Consider the following 27,931-nt stretch of genomic DNA (forward strand, 5'->3'; position numbering starts at 1 on the left):
AAAAAATTCGGGCACCGAATGAGCAGCACAAGAAATAACTGCCAGCAACACCTGGTGACTTACATCCACAATCTGGGTTGACCTGAGACTGGTCTTTGTCATACGACATTTCACGTCATGGACAAAAAAATGAACCCCATAGTAACACGTTACCTGTCTGCTTGTACAATAAAAGAAAGCACCTAAGGTGTGTCTCCTTTTCTCCAACCATTTCACCTACGTAGGCACATATCCTCCATTACGTTTCATGCTATGTTTATGCAAGTGATACTACTCGAATGCTGGCCTCGATTACGTCATGTACAACCTATAGTCCTCTCCTCCAGAAACTCCCTCACCACCCCATTGCCAGCGTCATTTTCATCGACATCATTTATACTGTAACAAAATTGTCTTCAACTCATCGTATCAATGGTGTAGTCATATAATGTCTGGTAGTCCTACTGAAAATCCTCCTCTGCTAGTAATATAGCTAGGAGTCTCCTTATCGTAAAGCTGGAGTGTGCGTCGGTTACATGGGGTAAGGACACCTCCGTTGTGTTCTTTGCTACCCGCCGGTCCCGTGTACTACGTTCGCTGTGTACTGTCCTGAAGAGCAACTCAGCTTCGGGCGTCACCCTCGCCAAGGACAGCTTTCGGTAGCAGACCGATAGCAAATCGCTCGCATTTGCCTCCTCACCAGCAACGACCCGCTGTGTACATACCGCATATCAAGCTACTGAACCGCTAAATAGTCAAACAAGAAACCAGGCAATTACTTGCTTATTGCCCCGCCGTTGCCAACAAATGCCTCCGTTGGACCTTTTTTGGGGCAAATAGACATAGCGGATTATCAAACACGAAACGCCGTTCGAACTAGTGATTCAAGCTGGTGATTATGTACCGCCGATACAAAATCTACAGCAGGCGATAGTGCTGCTTCCGGTAACGTTGAGGATCGCTATCTCGTTTTGAGGCTGCGCCCTTTAGACTGACTCGGTATACTTGATTCGATGATCAAAGGAAACCATCAGCGGTGATCTTGAAGTAGGATATCAAGAAAAAATATAATAAAGTAAGAAACTTTTATGCTTGTCATCTCTAAAGAGTGTGAAGTATCGACAGGCACTAATTGCCGTAAGCTTATATGAGAATTTATATGGAGAACTAAGGACGAATAAATGTACGACAAAACGGTTATTGTGCGTCGTGAGGAAAAAAGTACAGCCGGTAAAAATCACCAGTTTGATTCAGAGAATCGTCATTTGCTCTGAATTCAGTCAGAAAGTCTCGTTTCAGTTTACGAAAGTCGTCACAGATGAAAAGTGCGTTGGGGTGCCCTGTGGTTATTCTGGATCAAGTCGAAACTAAGGAGTGCGGTGCATGCTTGAGCGGAAATATGGTTTTTTTCAGGATTCTATCTGCTCAGTAGACGGATGTGCCTGTTCAACGTCCTCTACCCGTAACAACAAAGCGGCAAGTAATCTAAGGATAGGGGTAGTTCGGCATCGTCATGGAATGCCAACCGAGCGTTGGGACGGTAAGGATTAAAAAATAGTTTAATAAAAATGGGCATCGTATGGGCTACTGGTCGTATGGAAACGTATTCAAAAAAACACGAAATAACATTCCTTTACCAAATATTGTTGCGTGTGTTATTTTCTGTAATACTTTCCAGTATTGTGCCCTTCAGAGAAAAAGAAAAATGAACGCACAGACTAATATTTTGCACGACAGTCATCGTCACAAGTATAGGCAGAATTTGCCAAACAGTTCTGCTCATCATTGTCATTCTCCAATGTGATGAATTCGCCTTATTTTATAAATTCTGATTTTTAAGCGTTATCGAGCTATATTTTACGTAATATGTATAAGCTTTTTTAAAGGCCGGCTTCCAAATACAAACAAATTACAAATAAAATGAAGCCAATAAGGCTAAACAATTCAAACTCTTATCAATACTTTGAAAAATGTCTCGCGGCTAAAGCAATCTCTCATTTGCGGACCCAAATTATGCATCTCCTAAACGATGTAAAGTATGGGAGGTTACCCAATATTTCCCACGTACTGAACTGATGGCAGAAAAAACGAAATATCTGCACAGATTTCAACAAACATTGATCTTCAACAAATAAAAGCGTGCAATAAACAGATAAAAATTTAATAGTATAAACATTTCTTGTGTGTAAAAGTGATGCTTAGTATATGTTTTGTATGAAGCTAATGCGACAGCTTTTTGTGCGCATTCTCCGGCAAAAACTTAGTCGTTCTTAGTCGTCTATTTCCATTACAGCTAATGGCTATATCCCATTAATGAATTCTAACATCGAGACCCAGGAGAGTCTCATAAGCTATTGGTAGTTTAACATGGTCCGGGGTTAATGGTCGATCGATTACATTCGTTTGTCATAATTCAAAACGCAATCTTCTAGTAAAGGGTTCCACCAATACTTTGCAACTCCAGCATACGGCAACTGCCGCACCTCTATTTTCTAGAGATCAAATTGTAAGATTCTCTCCATTTCGGGAGTCGCAAGGACACTGGAGCTAGGTACGTACCTAATTAAAGGGGCAATTGTTTGCTCGTTTCAGAACACGGCATAGCGTTAATATTTTAATCCGGAATCGCTTAACGCGAATTGGTTTGATGCTGTATTCCAATCCCCGAGTCGAAAATACAACGATGCTGTTGCACTGCATGACACCCTTTTGTTTACGGGACTAAACCGCTTTGGCGAAGTTGTTGAATATACCCCCTCTCCAAGACAAATTCTCCAAGACCAATAATAATATAACTAGTAAGGTTGATCACCTTTTTTGAGTTGCTAAATGAACATAATAGGGAACGATTTAAAGACAAGAGAGTGAATTTGACACACTATACAATTAAATAAAAAAAGTCAATTTCCTAGAAATCTTTCACTAAACACTCCGGTCGCTTATCAACTTAAATACCATGCATGCAACGTAAAACTTTTATTTTTTTCTTTTCGGAGTTGTCCTCAAACAACACAAAATCTAGCCTTACGAGTATATTCTTATAGTATACTATGGGTACTACTCTTGATGACCAGCTCGTTGACCAACTTCGAAATAAGTTACACTGATTGGCAAAACGTCAATGCTACAATGAAACAACTAAAAATATATCAGACTTTATTTACTCGCCCTGGCTGTTCAAGAACTTCATAAATGCTGGTCAACAACATAATATACTGATGTCAGGAAGAATCTTCATTTAATCATTTAACACACTTTCCGCCATATCGGTTATACGAATTTTGTTGAGTTTATAAAACTAGTTTGACATATTTGTCAGAGGACTTAAAGACGGCATGTAGGAAAAACGAGCAATAGTGATTTCCGCTCACAGCATGAAGCATCTATATGTATCGCTAAGCTTGTGCAAACCTGCTTTCCTGCTCAGAATCTATGGTGGAACCCATATACAGCAAAACGCGTGACGACAAATCTCTCCAATCGGCTCGTCCCTTTCCGTTCATTGTTCCTCATCGCACCCAAACCCCATCAGTCTCCTTAATATTTGTTCCCAATGTCTAAAGTTCATCTTGAGAGCTTTTGCAGCTGGGAGCTTGAAACGAGGCATTGAGAATGAAAGTGATGATAAAACGCTTGTTTCACCCAGTGGAAATATATTACAGTTGATTTCCTTTTACAACTCTACGTTCTGACGTCTCGGTCGGACGTTTCCTTTGTTGCGCCGCAAACCGCCCAACAACAACTCTCACCATTTCCTGTAGAGAACGTAGACACTATTATTACTAGGATCTTACTAAGATCTATAAAATTGTTTCGTTAACTAATGCTGAAGATATATCCAAACACAATGCAGTAATTGCTCTCGTACTAATGCACTACTTACTTTGCACAAAATCAAATAGAACGTTTTTCTGGTGAATAAAGTATCTACAAAACCTTAGCAGCGTCGCATTCGTATGTTTAACTTTGTCGTAGTCTATTATGCCTTATCAAATTATATTTCGAGGTATTGAAGGTCTGCTTTTGGCAAGTAAGCCATGTACTCTGGAACTATATAATATACTCGCCTGCCTATTTTTAACGCTAATATACATTAAAATGGTCGGAGATGGGCTAATTAAATCCTTGCAATCGAAAACGCGAGCAGTTCCAGTACACCGATACAATTCAGCATAGACGTGTCTGAAGCTAGCTATTAATATGTATTTAAACAATTGTAATATATTTGAAAAACACTGCCTTGTTACTTAGTTAGAGAGACCGTAGTAGTATAAACTGGCCTTTCCTGCCATGTTCAAGGTGGCCTTCAGCCGATCTTTCCCCCACATTCATAGTCCGCGTTGATATATTCGAGAAACTGTTTGCAACCAAAACTTGTCGACATGTCGCTGAAGTTTATTGACGATGTTCCTGAGTCATATGTAGGATATGTCATCGACTTGCAAGGTCAATCTGCTGTGGGCCAAGAGCTAATCCTATGGGCAGTCTAGTCTGCCTGTCATACTATTGCTCTGTAGCTATCGTGCCGTTAACCCATGGACCTGCGAAGGTTCTAATTACCTGAGAGCTTTTCTGAGCTCCCTCTGGATAACCGATCGGTCAATCTTCATCGTCAGACTTCTGTTTCAACCCGTTTCTTCCCGCTATTTATAGTTGTTGTATATTTTATCATAAGCCATTGTCGTATCGCCCCCTCCCGCGCCGCCTGTCGCTCAGTCTGCAAGATCCGTCGACTGGCGAGTTTTCCGAATATAGCAGAAGTCATTCTCGACACTGCGCGCTCCACTGTCAACAACTATTTGTAGACGCTACGTTCCTTTGAATAATTTACAATCGAAGAGGTGTGCTGTAACCGGGGTAGTCGACTTGTAACTGAAAAAATCCTTATTTGCCTGGAAAATATTCATTTTACTTGGTCTATTTGAAATAGTAACAAGGCTATTCTATGGCCATTTCCTCACAACATCATTAAACGTACAGGATTTTGTTTAGAATCAAGCACAGAACGCTTGATACGTGCGATAGAAATAATAAACGTTCACAAAATAAAACAAAACACAGTGATACAACATTATACATGCTATACTTTGTTTGATGCGTATGCCCTCATGGCACTGTGTATTGTCCATACCCTCTCAGATCATCCAATAGAGATATTTTTAAAATATCTCTATTGGATTAGTAAGCAATAATGACGATTTGAACCTAATCTGAGTGAGTCAATTTTAACGTCAGCCAACGAATTAAATTATGACTTTTTGTTTCTATTATGTCATCTATTACTACCTAAATGATATAAATTATCTTTTAAGTATTGTTTGTTAATGTCAAATCATTAAATAAAAAGTTGAGGAACCTTCGTCGTGGTGTAAAAGCAAAAACGAGTTGCCTCCTGAGGCTATTAGTTGCAGCCTGTAAAAGCTGCGATTTAGGACATCTCAATTCATAAATGTCTTTGACGGGCTTATGAATCTCGCTGCAGCAAACAAATGTATGACCAAAATGTAAAAAAGAAATATATTTCTCTCCGTCTCTAACGTTTACCCCATTAACCTACCCCATTAACAAGTTACTTAGGATGAAAGTATTTGAAATTAATCTAAAGCCGGAACCCGGATAGATTTAAATAAGCGCTAAGTAGCTCATAAAATTAATTTAATAGTTAATTTTGATGAAATTTTGTCTTTTTAAATGAATTCAGTAGATATTTGCACTTTTGAAGGCTGACTGTCTAGTATTGAAAACAATTGTCAAATGAGACAACTTCAATAGCACGAAGTGATCGGCGCCTGCTTGCAACGACATGGGTGACGATGAGTCTCTCTTTGAGCAGGATGCTCGTGTCAAATACTTTTCATGGAAGCATGTGCTCGTGTTTTAGAAAGTGAATACACCTGTGATGCACAGTCCATATACGATAGCTACATGCGCATAGACCATCTATTAGAAAGCAATCGCGGCGGACCTGAAAAGTTCTTTGGACCTTTACATTGAATAGCACCTAGATATCGCTGCTTTGCATTACTTTTTCGAAGACGAAACCCAACACATTTTACAGCAGGCGCACTGTTTGAACCAACCAATTGAGAGCAAGCCTACTGATATATATGGCTTATCTCCAGACCCAGCGTGTACATATGTAATAGGCAGAGGCTCAGTACCTGTCGTATTGCTAGCCACGGCCATTTAGAGCTAATCACACGTCGGCAAACAGCCTTCTTTTACAATACGCACCCACTTCATATATGTAAGGGGTAGGCATTGCATTACTGGCCCATGGACCCTACGGTCGAATAGTGGCTTCAATGTATGGGTTGAACTGCTGTAGACTGTTTTATGAGGGTATCTGCTGGCTTATCATTATCGGCCGTCTTCCAAGCGCCACTTTGTCGCTATGTTTGGAGCATTGCAAATCATATAACTATAAATCTCGACTATCCTTCCGCCTGTCTACGACGTAATTTTAAATTACTAGAGTGAGCTTTCCTCGTGCTATGGTAATATGGCGGAGATTACTCATATAAGTAATTGTCTTACGCCGAGTACGGCATCGTTCAATTGTGCGTGCTGGGCGCTTTGTGGAAGCACAAATCACAAAGTTTTCAGTTTTCGGATGAGTAACTTTCACATATTGATCTGTCTATTCTACTGGGTTAATGGATCGTTCGTTGCTCGCTAGAAACTGCCACATCATAAGATCTTTGTCGAAAATGATCGACACCCCATAATATTCGCTACATATTCTAGAATCATGTTTCTTTCGCTGGATCTGTGTAGGACTCACGTGTGTTCGCATCAGAAATCAATTTTGTAGTTCGGCTGTGCGAAAAAAAAAACAAATTTCGTTTTGGTCTACTTATTATCAACATAATTTCTTTGACATAAATATAAAATGTAATGTTTGACTTATTAATCAGTTCGTTGAATCACGGCCGAAAATAAGATTCCGGTTAGATTCTACGAGACCATGTATGCGGCAATGGCAGGTTCCGCAGAAGAATCTCCTTACTTTCTGATTCCTGCGAATAAAATATCTGGCGATCTCTTCCTAAAGGAAATCTTCAGTTATCCTTTTGTCGGCCCGACACTATAAACGACATGATCTATCGCTATAAAGAACATGAAGTCTGACTTGGCCTAGAGGTCAAGTATGTCCGACACAATGGAGAACGCGTAAACTACCAGTCCTTCTATCTATCAGCGCTTAGTCGATTTGTATCCACAAAAAAAGTGGTGAAGCTAAAAGAAGGGTTAGTTTGTTGTCGATGCGTACAGTCATAGGGACTACGTATCCATTACGGTCGATTGTTTTTCGTCCAGGTGTTTTATGTAAGAACATATCGAAGTTATCAACGGGTTGTTTTGCCAGATGCGTTGACCATATCTCGGACAATGTGCGTGAATACAAAAGGTGCGAGTTTTAATAGAAGACTTCGTTCACTTGCACAACTGTTGTTCAGACGATGCATTTCGGATGAGCTGTACGAGATCAAAGAGAGTTTACTCTAATGGCCTTCTAAATACATTCCGCCAGGAAAAATCTTCTTCCGATAAATCGCTAGACACTACGTATTTAAACACACGATTAAAGACTCGGTGGTTGCAACTAATCATGCGTTTGTACAAACGTAATATTTACCTACAGGATGACCCTGTTGCGGCCGACAAACTCTGCCCATAATTGAGGCAACGGTCCGAGAATACCGAACATACGCATTAGATTTGCTGAGGTCAGTTAAAAACTATGTTCTCCCAAGTCTACTAGTCCATTTGTAGAGAACTAGACCTATATATTTAGACACAAAGGCACAAATGCATGATGAACCCCCAATTTTCAACCCAGCTGATCTAGGTCATGTCATAGGATTTATAGAGGCATCACATTCAGTTACACTGATACGACGACAAGTAAATTTAGCGATATGCACCGTTCTGCGGTGATAAAGTTTCCAGAAATAATTATAATCCAGCAGCAGAGAATAAGGCGTACGGCTTCAGCAGTATGCGTACATCGTTCTTCGGCAGTGCTCTGAAACATGTCTAAAGAGCAAACAGAACTAGAAGCGCCGTGGAAATTTACAAGGAAATAGCAGTCAACAATGTTTATTTATGTATACAATTTACTGTAGCGGTGATCAGTCGTGCTCTGTTGGCTTGATAAATACGAGAAAAGATAGACAACGTGTTGTAGTTATTACATATGTCTTGAAAATGACTAGTGTAGTGGAGGGAATAGAGGATTGTAGCAGGAATTTAAACATCAACAGTTAGCTAAAAGGCATCTTCTAGAAACTAGCTAACGGCCAATATTTGAGGAATTCACTTGGAACTTTGTTGAGTAATTAATTAGTTTGCTCCGCAAGGTCATCAAAGCTAGTTCTCTGCATATAGGATATTTCCTCGTTGTATCAGATATGAATATAGGGGTCTGGAAGTTTAGTTTTCTTATTTAAACTAGAACTACTTTTAAACGTCTGCCGTTCAAACGAAAACGTAACTCCAAGTTTCAAGGATGGACTGAGTTCAGGTAGTGCATTTTTGTTCAACGGCAATAATACAGAGTAAAAAAGATACGATGCTAACAGTTATTACACTGTTATTTTAGTAATAATAGTAACACTTGTTATTATTATTATTATCGGTTGCAATAAAACACAAACGTTTTTTCTTCAACGATAGTCATTTCTTGAACACGAAAGTCTGATGCGGAACCCCGTTCTTGTGTGCAACGGATTACACGATGGTTATCGTGGATCGCAATGGATGACTTGGTGTCGGTGGCTAACATGTGTTTTTTAAGTGTGTTGCCATGGCAACCATGGGCCTAAAACCAGCGCAGGCTTGAATTTCGGCGCTGACAAATGGCTACCATGACATGGTATCTACTATGCAGTTTCTTAAATTCTTAAAAAAGAAATTCCAGATACAGAATCTTCTAAAAGGAGCGGATTTTTGTTGCTGTACTGAAATGGTAATTTCAAAGGCTTATTCGGACAGTAGGATCACTCTAAACTATACACGAAGAAAAAAGAAAAACAAAAACAAACAACAAATGTACACATCTGGCCAACTTTTATCTATGTTTAAAGGAGGAGAATACCATGTTAAAGTTCAGTTCTACTTTTACGCCTCGAGTACGCACGCCGTGAAGAAACAACAATTCTATTTTATTAAAACCACTCGATATATCAAGATTATTTTAAATGAAAAATTTAAATATTGCTCGTGGCTTATCCGTCTCGGAGTTACTTGATACCGTTTCTGTATCTTCGTTTGTTAACGACTGTCATCTTCATTCCAAGCTAAAGAAACATGCCACATACGTTGTTATGCCTTTCGAGTTATAGCAAGGACTCCCATTGTTATGACTGCAGATCACTTGACCGAGTCGTTTTGGCTTTATTGTTACCGTTCTCGTTCTGATTGGATAAAATTCAAGGTTATGCAGCTACTTCTTCCTGCTGAATAACTTCGCCAGCCACTTTCGTCCCTCTCGTTCAGTATCTCGTGATCTCTTGTTATTTTTCGTCTGCTAATTTCGCTTGCACGCAATCCGGATAAACGACACAATTTTGTTGGTTCATGCAATTTGTCTTTACGCTTCTTTCGAATAAAGTTAAGGCCTGCATTCGATCAATCGGATTGGTCGACGCGCGGTTGATAGCGTGCTGTACGTAGACAATGGCACGGTCGTTCTATATAGTCTAAGCGAATATGGTAATATTGTTGTCATGCAATTGTGCATACAAGCAAAGCGAAGAGCGACATCGAGCGGTATTAACGACAAATCTCAAACCACCTCGAGATGACAAAAAATAAATATGGTGTCCTGTATGTGTTTAGGGATGCCACATGTGGGGTGCTGAAAAACTGGTCAACATGGACTATTTATCCGAAACGGTGTACAGAAAAATAGTGCAATGTGTGTGTTAGAATACTGTGCTAGGTTGTTGATAATGGCTATAGTTGACGGTGATTATCGACATTATTTTGATCCCTCAGTTAAGAAGTAATTCAATAAAAGAAGGTTTAGCTAGAAACTTACGGGATAGATTCAAAGAGGACAAGCTTGTGTTTTTAACCACACTTGAAAGCATGAAATCTTGTGGCATTTCAACGGTGATACAAAGATGAAGTCAAGGCTATCAATATTTCTATCTTCGTCAGTTTGACGAAACTTCGCGGAGTTGTTTCCTTATATGGTAGAAAGCGAAAAGACAATTCTTTGGATATAATTGTGAAAACGAGGTTCGATAACAAGAAAAGCTCTTTTGTGCGTCATTTTGTTTCCTGCGACCATGGCAGGGGTTAGTGGGGTAATCAGTCCTAAATTGGTTTTACTTGTCCTTGCATAAGACACCGAATTTTACTTCTTATTGATCTACTGAATATGCTATACTTATCGAATTGATAATACTACAAGTTAAGGTAATCAACGACTGGATTCAAGTAATTTGAGTCACGTAACCGATTTACAGACGATTTGGACAATTTATTTGAATCTTGGAGATTTGGAAATCCGTAAGATATGATCCATTGAGAAAGCAAACTTCTAATTAAGATCCTAGTTGACATGTTTTTTCTCTTCGCTGGAAATGTTTTTTTCTATCTAAATATAAAGGTGTATTTGCTATCCATAAACTACTTTAGTGCAGACCCAAAAAATGCCAGGAATTATCTCGTTTTTTTGCGAACAAGTTCGACGTGATCAACCCTGCATGTCCATAAGGACGCGTTTTTCATGTACTTTCATGACAATTATGCTTGTTCAACTTCCATAGCAGAGCAAAATGAATCTGTACAAACCACTATTATCGCATGACTGAGTTTGACTACCGTTAACCCCTTTGTGCTTGGATTGTTACCAGCATTTACTTGCTAGTTTTTAAAGGTAGATCGGCGTAAACATAGTGAGTACTTTGCATACCGTAGGGCACAATCCAGAAACTGAACACGGCACCACGGATACAAGTACCCGTACCAAAAGCAGTTGCTACGGTGTTGTGGCGCCCCACCCAATGGGGGTTTGACATGTTGATTCGCTTGGCTGCCGGACAGCTCTCACGTATGCTATTATAGCACAAAGACGAACGAAGGTATAGTAACGAAGCACAGTAGATAATTATTTCGTTGTAGTTGTGTGAGAATTCAGACAATTAGAACAGGAATAGATAGGTAATGTTGTTCTATGTGATTTGTCTATTAGTTTTCCTATCGATTTTTTTCATTTGTCAGACAGAAAGACTTGAGTTGTTCAAATATGATTTTGAATTTCGCTGCTTCACATTGATTCCCCCTTCGTCATTACATAGTTCGCGGTAAAGCAATAGGAAAGCCACATGTGATAAGGTTTTTTTTCTTTTTCGGTCGTTTAATTCGCAGAGTCTGTACATGTATATATATATACATATATATATATATCGTCTTAAAATAATCGCTTCTTGAATATTCATTGGCACCATGGTGCACAAACGATACAGGAATAACAGTGCCGGCTTGGTTATTGTAAAACAAGCACGTCAGCCGCTATGCCACCGAGCACGTAGTTCTTTCAGGTTCACCTATGGCTGTAAAGTACTCCGTATAAACATAAATTTGAAGTACGGAAAGCAAATAACAAAAGCTGCACGAAGTTCGCTATAACTTTAAAGGAATTGCCTTGCCTACTTTCGTTAAGTAGTAAGCGTGTATTTGATCTAGTAATTGTTTCCGATGTTGCGAAGAATAATAACCGCTTTCATACTGTCGTATCCCGAGCACATTATGTATCTTCAATAAAAAAAAAGTAATTTTACCAGAGAAATATTATGCGTGAGCTTGCATACTAACATTGTCTTTAGTCACTGAAGGTAAGTCGAGTTCTATCCCGACCCAGACATGGAATGATAAGTTTCGTTACAAAAAGCCTTTTCTATTTATTCTGTCTTTCTAAAAAGATCAACTCAACATTGCCAATGTTGGCTACTTAAGTTAAGATAAGCACGACCCAATGGCAGTACAGGTTAATGAATTTGGTAAAAGCGAAGAAAAAAAAATTAAGCAATCAACTTATTTCAATGGACACATCAGGTTTCCATAAAGCTACTGTAATCAGATGTTCACTGTTATCGAATCGACCGAATCGCGGTTTGCACGTAACTATTTAATAGATTTCCACAAAAATCATATTAGCTTCAGAGATTTGTACGGCCGCTATAGCTTGTGTGTTGCGACATTAAAAGGAACGTCACCTTTTCAGGCAATCTCCACCGGATTTTTCGCTGACAAAGTATATACTCATAACACATTCGGTGAAAGCCTGTGTCGATTTAACGTTGTCTAGGAATTTCTACTTTTATCACCAAGAGTCTGCCCGGTCTTTGTGGAACAGTTACGTTTAACTTGAAATGTAAAATATAACTTTCTTTTTTCATTTTGACGAATGTTAGGTACGTGTAAACCTGCTGGGGCCAGATGAGAGTTTGAGCTATTCAACTAACCAGCGGTTATATACACATAAGTAAGAACTGCTGAGTTACTACCGGGGAAAAGAGAATCATCATAAAGACAGGCAAGCCCCAAAAACACAAAGTAAGAGCTCGAATGAATACGTTGAAGTTCTCTATTATCTTCACAAACATTTGCTTTCGAGTAAGCCATTTATTTCCACTATTATTAGACGTCCCCAACTCTGGCAGAAATGTTTGAATCTCATTGAAAGGTCAGCAAATTTAAAGAAAATTTCAGGTTTGCTTATTGCTATCCAATGCAGGATATTTGATAACTGTTTTTTTGACCTGTATGCAGACGAATGTATCTGTAAAGGTTTCGACTCAGTTTAGGAAAAATACGGATTGCTTTTGCGTTTCTTTGAGTTCCGAATCGATAGCTTTTTGCAAAAATAAGTTGTGGGTTTGGGCGTCATGGAGCTGTCACTTTGCGCTAATAAGCTGAATAACGCTAGCGCTCTTTTCTTTTTTCTATAAATTATCCGGCTGTCTGCCCTATGGAGTGTCAATGAAACGAAGCCTTTATTTTCCAATGGCATGCTTCTCTCGAATTTACAGTTCTATAAAATTGCCTTATCAAATTATAATTGGACATTGTGCACGACACATGTTCATTGCACATCTTTTCTAGGGTTTATAATGCCAATACTCGAAATAATCTTTTTGGACGCGCGACATTTATTAGAGGCAGCTTCGTTACATTTAAACTAGCTAAGTGTGATCTTCTTTAACCGGGCGACCGAGTACTGACTGGGCAAGTTCGTGCATTAAGACGACTTTTTTCTTATAAATTATCGTCTTCTATCTCGTATGACTATTTATCAAAGCGATTCCTTTTCTCTAGGCTACTTCATCCTACTTGTTAACTTACTGTCTTCAAGATCGGCGGTTACGGCATCGGCGTTGACCGCCTCGACCGCTTTAATTGCCCCAAAGAATACCCGACACTGAACAACAGTTTCTTCGTTCATTCAATAGTCTTCCGCCATTTCTCCCTCTTCTTTCTCCGCAGACTCTGTCACCTTCGGAGGCGATCAGTCCACCAGACACTAAGCATTTCTTCCAAAAATTTGCTATTGGCACTCGTTATCAACACCAACGCTATCGTCATTGTTAGTTGATCTCTCAAACGAATATTGGCGGTTTCCGTTACTCAAGGCAAGATCGAATCCATCTCTGCTGTTTCGCTAAAGCTAAATCCGAGTTATAAATTATGTAGTAATACACGTAGTTATAAATTATGTAGTAGTAATTAAATGAGCGAAATGGAAAAGGGCCTCCCTAAATTGATACGTAACAGAGTCATCGGCAGGTTACGACTTACGTAACCAGGGGGGTAGGCAAAAACAGGGAGTAGGTAAGAATTCACTGCGGCAACAAACGACGAAAGCTATGTAGCGGAAACCTTTCTCCCGTGTCCATTCGTTTGATCTATAAAAAAGTGCAATGTGTCGAAATTGAATACAATGGTGTAAAGTTGTCGAAAAACCTGTCGATTCTCACATTAGCGAATGAACTTCAGTCATGCGATTCGTAAGTTTGCAACGTTATGTAGTTTGTATCATAAATAGAAGTCTTCAGAAATCCGGCCATAGACGATTCATACTGATGTCTGCAGAACATCAGTGCAATCTCGGTGTACACATTATGACCATATCTGTCAACGTCGATGTTTCACGCATCAAGCAATGCATTGAGAAGACGTTTAAGGTAGGGATGTTCATTAGAAACAGTGACGTTTCGTGACGTCCACGGAACAAGTTCGGGTCACTCTGGAACACTGCTGCCTCGATAGCCTATGTGTACATAAGATTATTTAAGTTCGTGGTTTATCAAGTTCGAAGGACAGAAAATGGCAAGCTCTGGACTGTTACTATAGTTGCAGCGTACAAGAAAACTATTGATAAAATGAGTACAAAGTAGGCCCTACTCACCCTTTTGTCAAAATATTCATAGTAGCCATGATGAAGATGGACCTTAGAAAAGCTGATATGCTGGTTTTTGTTTGGAGTATCCTTTATTTCGACTCGATAGCAATAAGGTATTATGATACGGCATAGCTATATATATTTAGGTAAATCATTGCATTGGATCAACATTATAATAGAAAGACCAATGGGTATTGTCTTTTTATTGCACATGTTATGGCGAATAGACCGAACATGTTCAAGTGCTGTTTAATATAGATGTGACCGTCAAATGAACAGACAATGGCGTTAATTCCTTGTCATCACATTGTCAACCGTCTGATCACGATTGACAATGTGATGAGAAGGTCCCTATGCTGGAGCGTATATCGAATATAGCTACATATACCTGCGTCGTTGCTCGTTACCTAAAGGAGAAGGTGCGCAGACCTGCAACAATTATGTCTCTGGCCAAAACAGAGAGAACTATATCATCTTCAACAAAAGTAGAACATTTTTATTTGCCTTTATTAGTTACCAAAGAGCCTCGACGGTTACCGGTGCTGGTCGTTGAAAGTTCATAAGCTAAACAATATCCGATCCAATCGTACTCATAATAGTCAATTTGCTATCTGGCTAATTTTTTTTTCAACGACTAAGGCCAGCACGTTTTTCTCGTCAAATAAAAATGCACAGAATGGAGAAGATTTGTTTAAAAAATGGAAACTACTTCACTAAAATAGCTTTATGTTCTATAAACAAACTGAAAGCAACGCAGACACATATGGTCTACTAATCGCCTTAATAATCAAATACATTGGCGGTCGCAAATGCAACACTAACCGCGTAATGCATAAGGTTAGGGCTCATAGACATTGTACAGATCTCGCGTGCTGTACTGCTCCAATCGACGATGAATATGTACTATCAACGTCAACTTGAAGTTAACAAGACAAGTTTTTAATTTAAATCGTAGCAGAACAAGCATCGCATTCATCAGCATCTACGTAGAAAAATGTGAGGAAATCAAACTCTGATATAATAGATCTCCTGTTGGTTACAGTATGGATTTAGGTCGATTTCATGTTACCGCACTGCGGACTTTAGCGGTTCGTTGCATACGTGTATTGTTATATAGCATTCAAACAGAAACTTCTAGAGTACTTGCCTCGTAGATATGAAGAAATGTCTTACGGCCGAAAAATACGTGAAACTGAGCAACTGTTTTGTCGAAAAGGCAAACGAGTAATACTTCGAATCAAATTTTTTTTCAATTCATTCATTTCTGTTAGCGTAACTAAAGATCCCGCGCACTTACGATACGCATGGCAATCACTGCAAGCCAAAAATCATAAACGACTGTACACAGATAATTATTTCAACAAACTCGACGTAATTTCGTATCGTCATGTGTACTTGCTGTTGAATTGTAACACCTTGCCGGTATTTTTTTCCCAGTTATACTGCCGTCTTTACTCAATATCGTTCACTCCATAGCTTATTTCATCCCATTTCTTATATAGTTATCTTTCCAGCCACGCCATTGCTATTCCGCGCTCGTTCTTGCCAGCTCGACGATGAGATAAGGTTTGCCAACGAGACGAGTGTGCTAGCTGCGGTTCGAATGCCGGTTGATACCTCATTCAACGAAATGACTCGCAGTCAGCGTCAATCTGCGACTTGTATTAGAAACAGGCATAGCTCGTTCGCGTATAATTCGTCACCGTTCCTCTCGCTTGACCAAGCACATACAAAAGGCCCCCGCAACGAAATTTCGTAATCGGATAAAGTCATACGGTATTTCGTCATATCCGATGAGCCATCTACCTTTTACCCGCGAGATGCCTCACTTCCATAGCTTGAGTGCTGAATGTTTACAGATCGGACGCTTTCTACCTGTTCCGGTAGATGACTAGATGCTTAGAGTAAATTGACAATGTTCATTGTGTCTTATGGCCATGGCCTGCACTCGGGAACCAATGTTAAACAGTTCCCAACGTCGAGACACAGCCAATAGTGCGCCTCGACAGCATCATCAGCATGGTCGTATTGTTACATACGGCATCTAGGCGTTAACCCACCTTGCGTCGACTGAAACGGTAGGAAAGTAGATTACTGTTTTCGACGACGGCTCGATTCAAGAGGAATCATCAGAAACGATTGTTTACGGTACAATATCATGTTAGTCAGTTTTGCTGCTGCAATTATTTGTAGTTGCTTGCTGTCACTTCTGCTTATATGAGCATACAAAAAGCTCACTGATCCCAGCTAATAGATCGCGAGTTCGTGCTGTGGTAATCCGCTTATTTCGGCTTCTGTCGATATTAGAATGTTTCGACGCTGTTGGACACAGCGCAGTCGCGTTGGATTGGCTCAGTGTCCAATGCGCCTTGTCTTCAGGCGACTGGCCTTTGAATGAAAATGTGTTTTTTTTTTTTTTTTTTTCATAAAAAGCAAATTTAGCTGCACTGTCATTATTCACTATCGGCGTGATATTTAACCATTTTTGTTCTAGATATTGTCTAGCGTAAACCCATGGACGGATTGTTTGTTAAGTCAATTTAGTACGATATCGGATTTAGTACGGGTAACTTGTCATATGCACGTGGGCATTCGATGTATTGAGACTGATTCTAATGTATTTATATCGTTTTGACATTCGCGCATCAATTAAGCTTCTAAACAATACTACATAAATGACTAATTATTAGGCACGTACCGCCACGAGCAAACTTGTATCTTGTATTTCTACTCTAGTTAGCTTTTCGTAAGCGACTCTTTCGAAATAGCATGCTCTTTTTAGGTTGCACTAGAAAGGCTTGTTTCTTGTTTGAGTTTTATATGTGCGTGTGTCCTAAACTTTGCTTCAAAAATGACTGCAGAAGAAAGGAGAAAATTACAGAAACAAGTACCATGTTGTCTTCAAAAGCTTCCGACTGATTAAAACAGCAAACTAAACTCACTTTTTGCAAAATCTACCACCAACCATAAATGCATCAAAGCATTTCAAAAAGCTGATTTCCAGCATCAAGCGAAGTTTGGCGAACGCGAAGTGGTCTAGGTTCCTAGACACACTTCGCGTCCAAATTTAGAATTATGTAAATCAGTCAATGGGGACCTAGAACGTGGAGTTTCAGAACCGTTTTGTATGGCCATCGTTCGAACCTCTTGTAGATTCGACATGCTTATTAGTTGACAAGTTTTTGTTTAACACCGTTATGTTTTCTGCCCCATTACTGGCGGCCTTGTCCAATGAAACACGGATATAGCCTACGGTGCCGACAGCTATGTCGGAAGTGTCAACCATTGTCTACCTCTGACAATTCAAAATCATAGCTTTCCATCTCTGAGGTGTATAGATGTGCGCTACTGCAATAGCACAGAAACCTTCTGCCATTCTTAGAGTTGCTTTGACTCACTGCAAAAACAAACAGCATCACTTCAGTATCTGAATCTTTACGATGCTCACGGTATCCAATGATGCGAAACATCAATGGTTGGCTTAGCCAAACCTCGCAACTGCCCTGCGAGTGGGGTGCACTGTTCCAGATGACGTTCGCTTCGCAAGTCTAACGTCAAGACGATTCTTCAGTTTTTTATCTCAATATCGTCTATTTCGGGTAAGGAAAATGTAAAGGCAGTACTCCTGTACTGCCTGTAATATTCAGATGATTCCACAATAAAGCATGCTTTACATGCAGAAGCAGCTTTTGAAATACCTGTATGCATTCATATTCTTGAATCCTATGATAAGAACGCGTCACCTTGATTTACATACCTATAGCAAGACAGAGCAACTGAGAACCAATATGATACATGTCGGCTTCTGTATGTTAAGTAGATATTGTCTCAGGGGAGTCATCAACACTCGAGGGCTCTATAGTTCCGAGCTCCTTCAACGACGTTTATTTAGATCCCCGTAGCACTACAAGTTGAGAGCAAAGGTCGAGACCGTAGTTTTTACTTTTAATGAAGTTTAATAATTATGCATTCTAGCATAGAACGGTAAGAATACTTGATATGGAGCTTGTTACAGAAAAAACTAAGCGTTTCGTAGTGTGTTTTAATTGATAAACATTTAACTAAGTAATGTAAAAATGTGTTAAGGAGTCAAGGCGATCGCGTTCCTATTTTTCATCTCTAAATCATTTGCTCTAAGATATTACATATAGTTTTATTTGTGCGTAATTTTGATACCAGCAGATCCTACGTTGGTCATGTAATTCAATGATGTTTTATTGAAATAAAAGTTAACTACGAAAGGTTTAAGCAGCCGGATCAACATGATAGGACCCGCTCACCCCGGACACACAATTTCGCCGAGGTAACTCTGCTGTGGATGACAGTTATTAATAGATCGACATGTAGCTACTATACAGTTCCATGTACTTCTGTACATGATACAGAATCATTTACGATCGAATTCAAGCGACAGCGCTTCACAACAAAACGTTTTGGCACTTAAGAACAGTTAAAGATAGTTAACTGAGCATTAGCTACAGTTGGCGTAAATTGTGAGCCGGACATGTACAGAAACAGTGAAGATCTGATTCGTTGGAACGATTTAATACACAAAGCGCTTTTCCGGCGACTTGTACATGTACAACTTCTTCCATTCGTCGATGAACTTTAAGAACTTTTTTTAAAAAACTAAAAGGAAACACTTTTGATAGTAGCAAAATAACATGCTGCGACATCACCGAGGGGAATACGATAAACATAGGTTATTCGAACGCAAGCCAGCATTTGTCATACTTGCGCTAAGCATACGTGAACGGCAAGATCAGACGAGAAATGCCAAAAATCTGGCACAGTTGAGCAATAGTTAATCTCAATAGATCAGAGAAGACCAAAAACTATTATATTGATTCTAGAAAGCGGCGTTTTGACGATCTCTATAATGATAATCAAAAAACGGCGGTATTTTCATTCGACGCTCGATTCGTGGCCGCTGGTATATGAACCGTTTAAGATAATATTGCAGACGTACTTAAAACAGATGCGATATTTACCTTTGCGAGTGTTTGTCTATGATCTAAGACGATTACGTTTACGTTAGAATAAACAGAGGAATAGAGCAGCGTGTCACATCACCAAGTTGGTTTTTCGATATCGTAGAATATCATCTTCTAGGCATCCAGTCTTCAAGGAAACGATCTTCTGGAAGGATTAACTGAAAATTCTAGGCCAAAGCAGCAGAATCGTGGATAGCAGAAGTGGCATTGCTCCAAAAGGTCAATCGTTATTAAAAAAATGTCAGAGCTTATGGAAATCACTCTAGACGAATCACCATGAGATGAGCAGCGAATATTTTCGCCATTCTAATACGAGCTCTTATGCTATCGTTTGACGCACATAGTTCACTATGTTGCCAAACTCAAATCTAATCCAAGTTATCAGCTATATGGCTTACGGCTACTACGGATCCCCATCAATCGGTAACGTTTAACACTATTACTTTATGCCTAGTCGTACTAACGCATATAATATCAGTATATTTCCAATACACGCTATAACGTCCTGCCCGTTTGCTTCATTAAAGCATTGCTATCGTTACCCGGCGTCTCTACAATGCATCTAGCAACGTCGCAATTACCAGCTCGGTTACATTTCCGATAGAACTCTATGTTTGCAGCGATGGCCTTTCTAATAATTCTAGCCATGTAGGCGACTGTGAGATGCTAAACCAATAATCGACGCTTACCGTTCACGACTTAGGTGCTTATCGATATGATCCCTATTCTATGAGATATTTCTGATGGTAGAAAAAAAGGCAACGTCCTCGGCCGTATGCGGCTGATGTAACCTTTAAGCCGATCGATGCGTTTACCTTGATCGATGAAGGAGTCGATAAATAAGAGCATTATAGAATTGATGGCACGTGAATACAATGATCTGTGCCGCCGCTGATCGTCAGGTCATCCAAACAACATAATACTAAACAATGTATTTTACGTTCAAGCCTTGTTAACAAAACTAATCCTTGAATCAAGGACCTGCCGAGTGACCGACTAAATACTGATCGAAGTATATGAGTCCAGAAAATCGCCTGTGAACTACCGCCCCGTAAGAATAAATAAGATGGACCGTTGATTTTAATCATTGTAGTTTTTGATATTAATATTATTATTATTAGCCAAAATAATGATTGGTGTGAGTAAACAGGCTGCGTTAGGCCTCGTGTTTAACGTTTAAATAACTATATAAACGTATAAAATAGTGTAGAGCTTAATCCTTACTGCCTTTGTCTTTGACTGCCGACCAGTGGAAGACGATCGACGAAAAAGAGGCTGAAAGATCCGGTTAAACGAAAAACATAGCGTGTCCTTTTGACTTAAGAAAAAACATTTGCATCCGTCTTGCAGATATTACATTCTGTCAGCAGTTAGAGCAAGGTTATTAACAAGCAGTTTTATACCGACCTACTATTGTTCACGTAGCAGATCACGTAAAACATAGACCTATTTCTAGTCAAAAAACACAAAGCCCAACTACTACTATTTCTCTCGCTTTTTTTTACAATACAGATGATTATGCACCGAGTGACTCAATACTGATTCTGTGTCGGCGCAGGTTTTATTGCTGCTGTTGCTTGCTAGCAGCTTGTACGCAGCCAACGGGACGCTGCCTTCTGACCCTGCCGAAGCATCCCGACAACCCGCCGCCGGACATTCTCGGCGCGCTCCTAAAATCAAACGCTCTCCATATGGATACATCATTCGCGGAGAACACCACAGGGCGACATTTCAAATTGGAACTCCTGACGAAACTAGGTGAGCATACGAGTTCACTAATATGGTGACTACATTTCGCCTTAACGGCTTACGCCAAATACTCTTGCTGGTTGAGTCATTTTGCATTCGTCAACCGAAGACTCTCCTTAGTCATTTTTACGAAAAGAATCCGGTACACTGTATTATTTAAGTAGATATTGATGACCTTTGATATAGAACACGTTGAGTAAAACATAAAAACAAATTGTAAATAAAAAAAAGTATATATATATATATATATATATATATATATATATATATATATATATATATATACACATATATGAGGAATCATCTTTTCGAAATAAGGATAATTACTGCGGGCACAAAGCGAGCGCGAGATGGGCTTCCATACGTATGTGTACGAAACACGACTTTTCTCTATTAGAACGAATAAAACAGAATCATATGATTAACCGTTCGTTTTTATTGTGTGTGAGGACTATAATTTTATGATTCGCACGTTTTTTTTCTTTTTTTTTATATATATATATATATATATATATATATATATATATATAGACAGCTCACGAATGATATCTAGGTAAAAAAAAAGTACACAATTCCCTTTTGTAACAGAAACCTATGTTTTGATCCGCAAGCTAATAATTCGTCCATTCTTATTAAATCATTTTCCTAGATTATTCGGGAACCCCGCCGGATTTGACATTAAGGCATTCCAGCAATCAGCGCAGTCATTTTTAAGCGATTCAAATAGATCAAGCTTTCTACAAAGTGTGCCAGGCTCTGTCACGAACGGTCTTAATGTGCTCTTAAGCGCCGGATCTTTCCATTCCCAGCAGAACACTTCTGACGCAGTCGTAACGCACGCTCAATTACCTTCAGCATTCAACTATCGCCAAGTTGTTCTGAATCATGTTCCTGGTGCCAGTTCACTGAATGGTGGACTGGTTCTTGGCGAGAAAGGAGCGCCGGTGTCTCCACTTGCTGACTTTCCTTCTAAACCTGCCCCAATTCCACAACCACCACTTTCGCTGCCCCCCTTGCCTAGAATGCCTACTCTGCCCAAGGTATCTGTACAACCATCGTTTGAGTTCAAACCCAGCATTCGAACACTACCGAGAGGACATGAAGGTAGCACGCAATACTTTGTGTTGGGCCAAAAGGCAACGCAGACACCTTATTTATTCAACGTCCTTGAACTACCTACGCTAAATCCTTTGCATTCGTGCTCGCATCCCTTCCACAATCATCCAACAGTTGTTGCTTTGAGCGAAGATCCAACGAGACCCAATGTGGTTGTCATGGTGAACCCGATCAACCCGTCGCAGGCCCCATTTCCGACATTGAACCCGCCCTTATACACGCAAGATTTGGGCATAGAGGTACCGCAGATAGTTCCGACTAGAGTTCTGGCTCAGCCAACTTTAGCGCCACCTCTGCCTCTTCCACTACCCGCGTTGCCGCCAGTTCCTCGCCTTTTCTCCAACCTCCCGAAAGAGATGTTTTTCTGGTTCAGAGATAATAACAAAAACTTCACGCTCGTCCCCAGCTTCAACGACTTTATAAAAAATTATCAGAACCCACTGCTTATAACACGTCCTGTGCAAAACACCTTTTTTAGACCCTTTATACATAGTTCTCGCCAGTTCAGTCGAGGTTCGCCAATAACCGGAAAAGGACCCGTGTTTAGGAAAAAACCCTTCGTGTTCAACTACTTCCCAGCGCTGACTTCTAATTTTCCGTACGATGCTCCGTTTCTGACACCTGAAGGTCGCAGTGGGAAGAGAGGCCATCCAAGCGGTACATCCATGACCATTTCCCGTAACCTGGCGAAGGACTCTAGGTCTGCGCCGGCTAAACATGTTCCTCCCAAAACAACAACACCAAAACCCGATATTTCTACGACATTCCTAAATAAAGACACTCCGGACGAGACCGACAGGTTGGAGGATTCATTGACAGAAAATTCAAAGTCGCTTGGCTCGAACGACGTAGTCTTTACGATGACAACAGCAACAACAGAGGAGGCACGCGATGAATCCGGGAATAGCGACATTTCACCATTAGGTAAAAAAGAAATTAAACCATCTGCTACCCAAAGCGATGCTGTAGTTGTAACGAAGGAACCCAGAACGACAATAATTCCTGTCGATACAAGTGATACCGACATGACTGCCACCAGCACCAGAGCACCGAGCTTTGATAAGAAGAACTCAGGTAAAAGCGATAACTCCGAGACATCTATACCGACAACAGACAGAGAATATGACGAGAATGGCCTAACGGTTAATAGGACTAGTAAGTCCTTCACCGATAATGACTACGATCAGTTATTTGTGGACTTCACCGACCCCAATAGTATTCAGAAGGCAGTTAAGCCTGACCAAAACTTGACAACGACGAGCACTACCACGACAGTCACGGGAAGAGCCGGAGCTACAACAATAACCATGGGCTTGAAAACAACAAAATCACCTTCAGTCTCATCTACTGAAAGAACTCGCTTAGACGAGTACGACGATTATTTCGTTGACTTCTTTGATCCCCATCCTTCAGGACCAAGACCTAAAACCTCGAGTACCACAACAACGACCACGTCGACCTCTCTGAAGCCGTCAGAAAAGAATGAAACGGAATCGCCAACGATAACGAGAGGAGAGACTCAGGCACTGCCATTACCTACTCCAAACACAGCGGGAGTCAGGAACGAGCAAACAACGACAACCACACAACCCACAACTGAGGCGTCTATGACCACTCCAAATGAAGTAACTATAACAACTGAGCAACAAGTAATTACCACGAATGAACGAACGATGGACGCATTAACTACGACGAAAACGGCTATAGAGCTCACCGAAGGGGCAAGCACAGAAAAAATTACTACTGTTATGGAGTTGCCGATTACTACAACAATAAATGAGCCTACAACGGAGGCCCAAGCAGATGCCCCAATTGCACCAGCAGATCATGCAATCACGAGCTCCAATGAAACCACCAAAAGAGTTGAACCGGATGCGGATGCTACCACTGAGGTCTCGCTGTTGCCGCCACCGCCGCCAACAGGAACAACAACAGAAAAGATGCAGACGAACAATGCAGACGAACCAGCGATGGTAGAATCGACCTGCAACTCTGAGATGGTAAAAACAATTAAAGAAGATAAGGCGGTGGCAATGGGAGTTGAGGCAAACAGTACTACAGAAGAGTCTCAAACAGAACATTCCGTTGTCGTAACAGATGACGCTCAAGGTTTGACGCCTCATTATTAACTTGAATTATGTGCGATTGCTTATAATTGTATAAGAAGTTCTGTAAATATGTATACTACAACTAATACTTAATAATTTATTATTATATTGATGCGATAAATGAAAAACCCTACGTACATTCATAACCATGCTAAATGGCCGTACAACATGTGATCCTGTATTCTAATATGTTTATAGAAATGTAACCTAATCTTAACGACGTGCAATATTATCCGCATATTGTTGCAGAAAACTTTCCGATAACTGCCAATGTTAATTACGCAAACGAAAAGGAGGACGCACCACTGTTGCCACCTCGATGCCCTCAAGATGATGGCACAACAACAGAGACCAGCGCCTCGACGACAGAGATACCTGAAGTCAGTAAAGTAGATGAGCCTACAGAACGAGATCACAAGCTGGCAGGGCGAGATCTCGTTGTTGGTATTAAGGGAGACTCAAATGACACGAGTGATCCGTCTTCCAATGACACAACCACCATTCCATACGACCTCACTAAGACCCGTGTATCCTTAACAACTGTTGAAGCCAGTACAGAACCAGTTGTGCACACTACAGTTAAGGCAGTACCAACTGTCGAAGTTAGCACAGAGCCTACGAAACGGCCAGAAGCAGAAACCGTCCCAACCACGACGTCCGAAACCACCGTCGCAGGAACAACAACAAAAACAATAGTGACGTCTACATTAACAACAAAAACGACAGAGATGACGAATTCGGAAGACGCGACTTCATCGGAGGTGACTACAACAGAGACAGCAGGAACAGCAAAAGCGAGAGCAACAACATCAACCACGACAGTGAAAACAACATCAGTAGCTTCTACGATAACAGCTCAAGCTACAGCGACATCCTCTAATGGCAGTGTAACACCTTTAATGACCACAGAGCCGACCTCAGCAGAATCGTTTACTAAAGATTCACCAACGACAGAAAATTCAGACCGTCGTGGAAAAGCGCTTCCCGCTCCAGAAGACAATGAAGAGCAGCACAGCGTTCCAAAAACCGTCCTCATCAATGGGGACACTCGGAACTATTCCGACGTACAAGACAATCACCCCGTAGTGAACGACGTCGGCATGAATGCTTCCGATCCGCGTAAGCGGCGCGCAGCAAACTGGTTTGTGTGGCTACTGGACAGTGAAAACATTGGCAAGTCATTCGTGGGTGACGTAGGCCGATTCACGTCATCGCGCGACATAATCTATGTTATCGCTGGGGCTGTCCTGGTGTCAACCGTCTTTGCCATGATGGGATTGTACTGTACACTTAAATCCAAGGCACCAACACACAGCCGCCAAATTAGATGAGTTATTCATCTGCATTGCAATAGAAAAAAGTTGCCGAAAACTTTCGCAGATTGACTCAGGCCATTTATTTCAGTTAAATCTATTTTAGTTACTCTGGTTTTGGTTTCACATATTTATCAAGAAACGATATATGCAGAAAGTGTTCAGCAAAATTCTCCTTGTGCCCCAGTGAACATAATTCTTACGGATTCGATTAAGAAATCTTTTTAGATTTTCGTTTCCAGAGTGACCGTTTTCAGAATATTGAAATGAGTTATGAACGATATATGAAATCAACGATTTTATAAAGCCAGTGGCTGACCGCCTGAAATATATTTCAGAAAACAATTACCCATGCCATAATAATACTTAGAAAAAGCGGAACCTTTGTCTCTAAAATAATAAAAATAATGTATAGGAACGGATTGCATGTGATAACAACTATGTATACCACTATGAGTGGTTATAGACAGGAGATTATTATCGCGACATCCAAGACCTACAAAATTAGTAACGGTTTTAATCAAAATTGCCTCATCTTGCGGAAATTTGTACGATACCCTAAAGCCGAGTTCAAGCTGGAAGCGTTTGAAAGAAAAGCCTTCGACGGAGAGCGTATAGTTATGCCCAGAGATTAAGGCTGAAGTGAGTTACTTTTAAGCGTTGAATTAATCAATTTACGAAGCCGACAGTGCCGTTAACGAAGGGCATCTCAAGGAAAACTGAATTATCATTAGCGCAAGGATTTTTTTCTATTTATTGGAGTGGTACCTATATCAATCGATGTTAAAAATAGCAGGGTAAATAGAAAATAAGAAGGATCGCTTGCCGTTCTGTAAATAGCAAAGTAGCATATTCAAACTAAGTAAGTGGATATAACGCTCAACAAATCGACTGTAACAAGAGCAATGTAAATATAATGAACGTCGGATTGTAAATAAATGATAGAAGAAAATTAGTCAAAAAAGTAAAATGCCAAAAGATATATACACTCAAGTTTATATATGTCACATTTCTAACGCCACTTTCAGATCACTGTACATATTATGTGACGTGATTCTTTGCAAAACGGCCTGAGTTCAATATAATTTAATTCAAAGAATTCACTTTTGAAGGAGAATAAGATCACAGAAGAAGGAGAATAAGCTCTTTAATTTTTATATCTATATTTCAAAGCAGAACTATCAGTGAACTAAAGACGCGATTTTGTTCTTAATTTTAGCATAGTCCTAATAAAATCAATATATACTGAAATCATTCACATGTCCATTTTCGACGTGGACACTAGTGTTTTCTCGGACATTAATGTGCTAGATTTTCTCGGGTGTCCGTCATTATTTTGAGTTTATAATTTACTTTAAAAATGTCAAATAAGTTTCATCACTTCAAATTGTACGATATTTAAACAACGGTAATGATCATACGGTGCTGTTCATTGCAAAAAGCTCAATCTGAAATTTTTTAATATACGTATTTCTTTGAATATCCCGAATATTCTCCAGTCTACCAAATGATCTCAGCCATGTTTTCAACGTAACTTCAAAGACCATAAGTCTATATAACACGCAGACTTGAATGGTAATCTCCCATGCAATAATTATAGAAATATGAAAGTTTCAAAAAGGCCCTTTTGATCACGGAATTAAACGTTTTTTTTTACGCAAGCAATATATTTTAGATAACTTGTAGAATGTTTTCGCTTTGAATTACGCCAAGCCAGTTCAATATGCAGAGAGTTTTTGAAGGATCTTACTTCAGAATTGCACAGCAACCCTTTTTGCACCAAAGCACTTTATTATTACGTTGTCCGTAGCAGTTTAGCAGATCGACAAACGAGAATAAATTTCAAACTACGCGCCAGTAGTAAATGATATGCTGTCAAGATTTACATCAAGTCCTTGGCTATCTACAACCATGAGCCAATTGGGTGTCATAACACACTGACGACCAAGTTAGACAACACCTTTGCATCTGAATTCATTATGGTGATGATGGTGATAATTATCTGGTGACACTTTGTCAGCGTGTAGCCGTAGATAGCCAAAGAGTTGAAATTACTATTTTTGAAAAAATAATTGGAAAAATATCAAACAAAATAAATAGCTAAACAGTTCCGCCTGTTCGGCATAGTTTTATTAATTATTTTATTTTAGGTAAAAATGACACGCATCTGGGTGACTTCGCTAATATGTTCTACATGAATGAAACTCTATAGATATTGATATAGTAACAGCAAATCACAAATACGACATGTCTGGG

General features: G+C 39.9%; 1 protein-coding gene and 1 long non-coding RNA gene across 4 annotated transcripts; one reads left to right on the plus strand and one right to left on the minus strand.

Annotated features, from left to right (window-relative positions):
* The first annotated feature begins 403 nt into the window (after positions 1-403).
* Positions 404-27,807, plus strand: LOC111249331 (uncharacterized). Of its 3 annotated transcripts, XM_086987457.1 has the most exons (5): positions 404-1,054; positions 1,393-1,519; positions 20,948-21,147; positions 21,788-24,363; positions 24,612-27,807. In XM_086987457.1, the coding sequence occupies exons 2-5, from the start codon at positions 1,493-1,495 to the stop codon at positions 25,691-25,693; spliced, it is 3,885 nt and encodes a 1,294-aa protein (XP_086843583.1). In that variant the 5' UTR covers positions 404-1,054; positions 1,393-1,492; the 3' UTR covers positions 25,694-27,807. The 3 variants fall into 3 exon arrangements, with proteins under 3 accessions (XP_086843583.1, XP_022658801.1, XP_086843581.1); XM_022803066.2 differs by having other exon boundaries at positions 404-1,519; XM_086987455.1 differs by having other exon boundaries at positions 404-1,455.
* Positions 2,919-4,754, minus strand: LOC147756255 (uncharacterized). The gene is made up of 2 exons (XR_015326688.1): positions 4,540-4,754; positions 2,919-3,734 (listed from the first exon to the last, which is right to left on the minus strand). It is a non-coding gene; the product is annotated as an uncharacterized LOC147756255 (long non-coding RNA).
* Positions 27,808-27,931: the final 124 nt, after the last annotated feature.

Source organism: Varroa destructor, unplaced genomic scaffold (genome assembly GCF_002443255.2).
Source record: "Varroa destructor unplaced genomic scaffold, Vdes_3.0 BEIS01000004.1, whole genome shotgun sequence".
NCBI classification, from domain to species: domain Eukaryota; kingdom Metazoa; phylum Arthropoda; class Arachnida; order Mesostigmata; family Varroidae; genus Varroa; species Varroa destructor.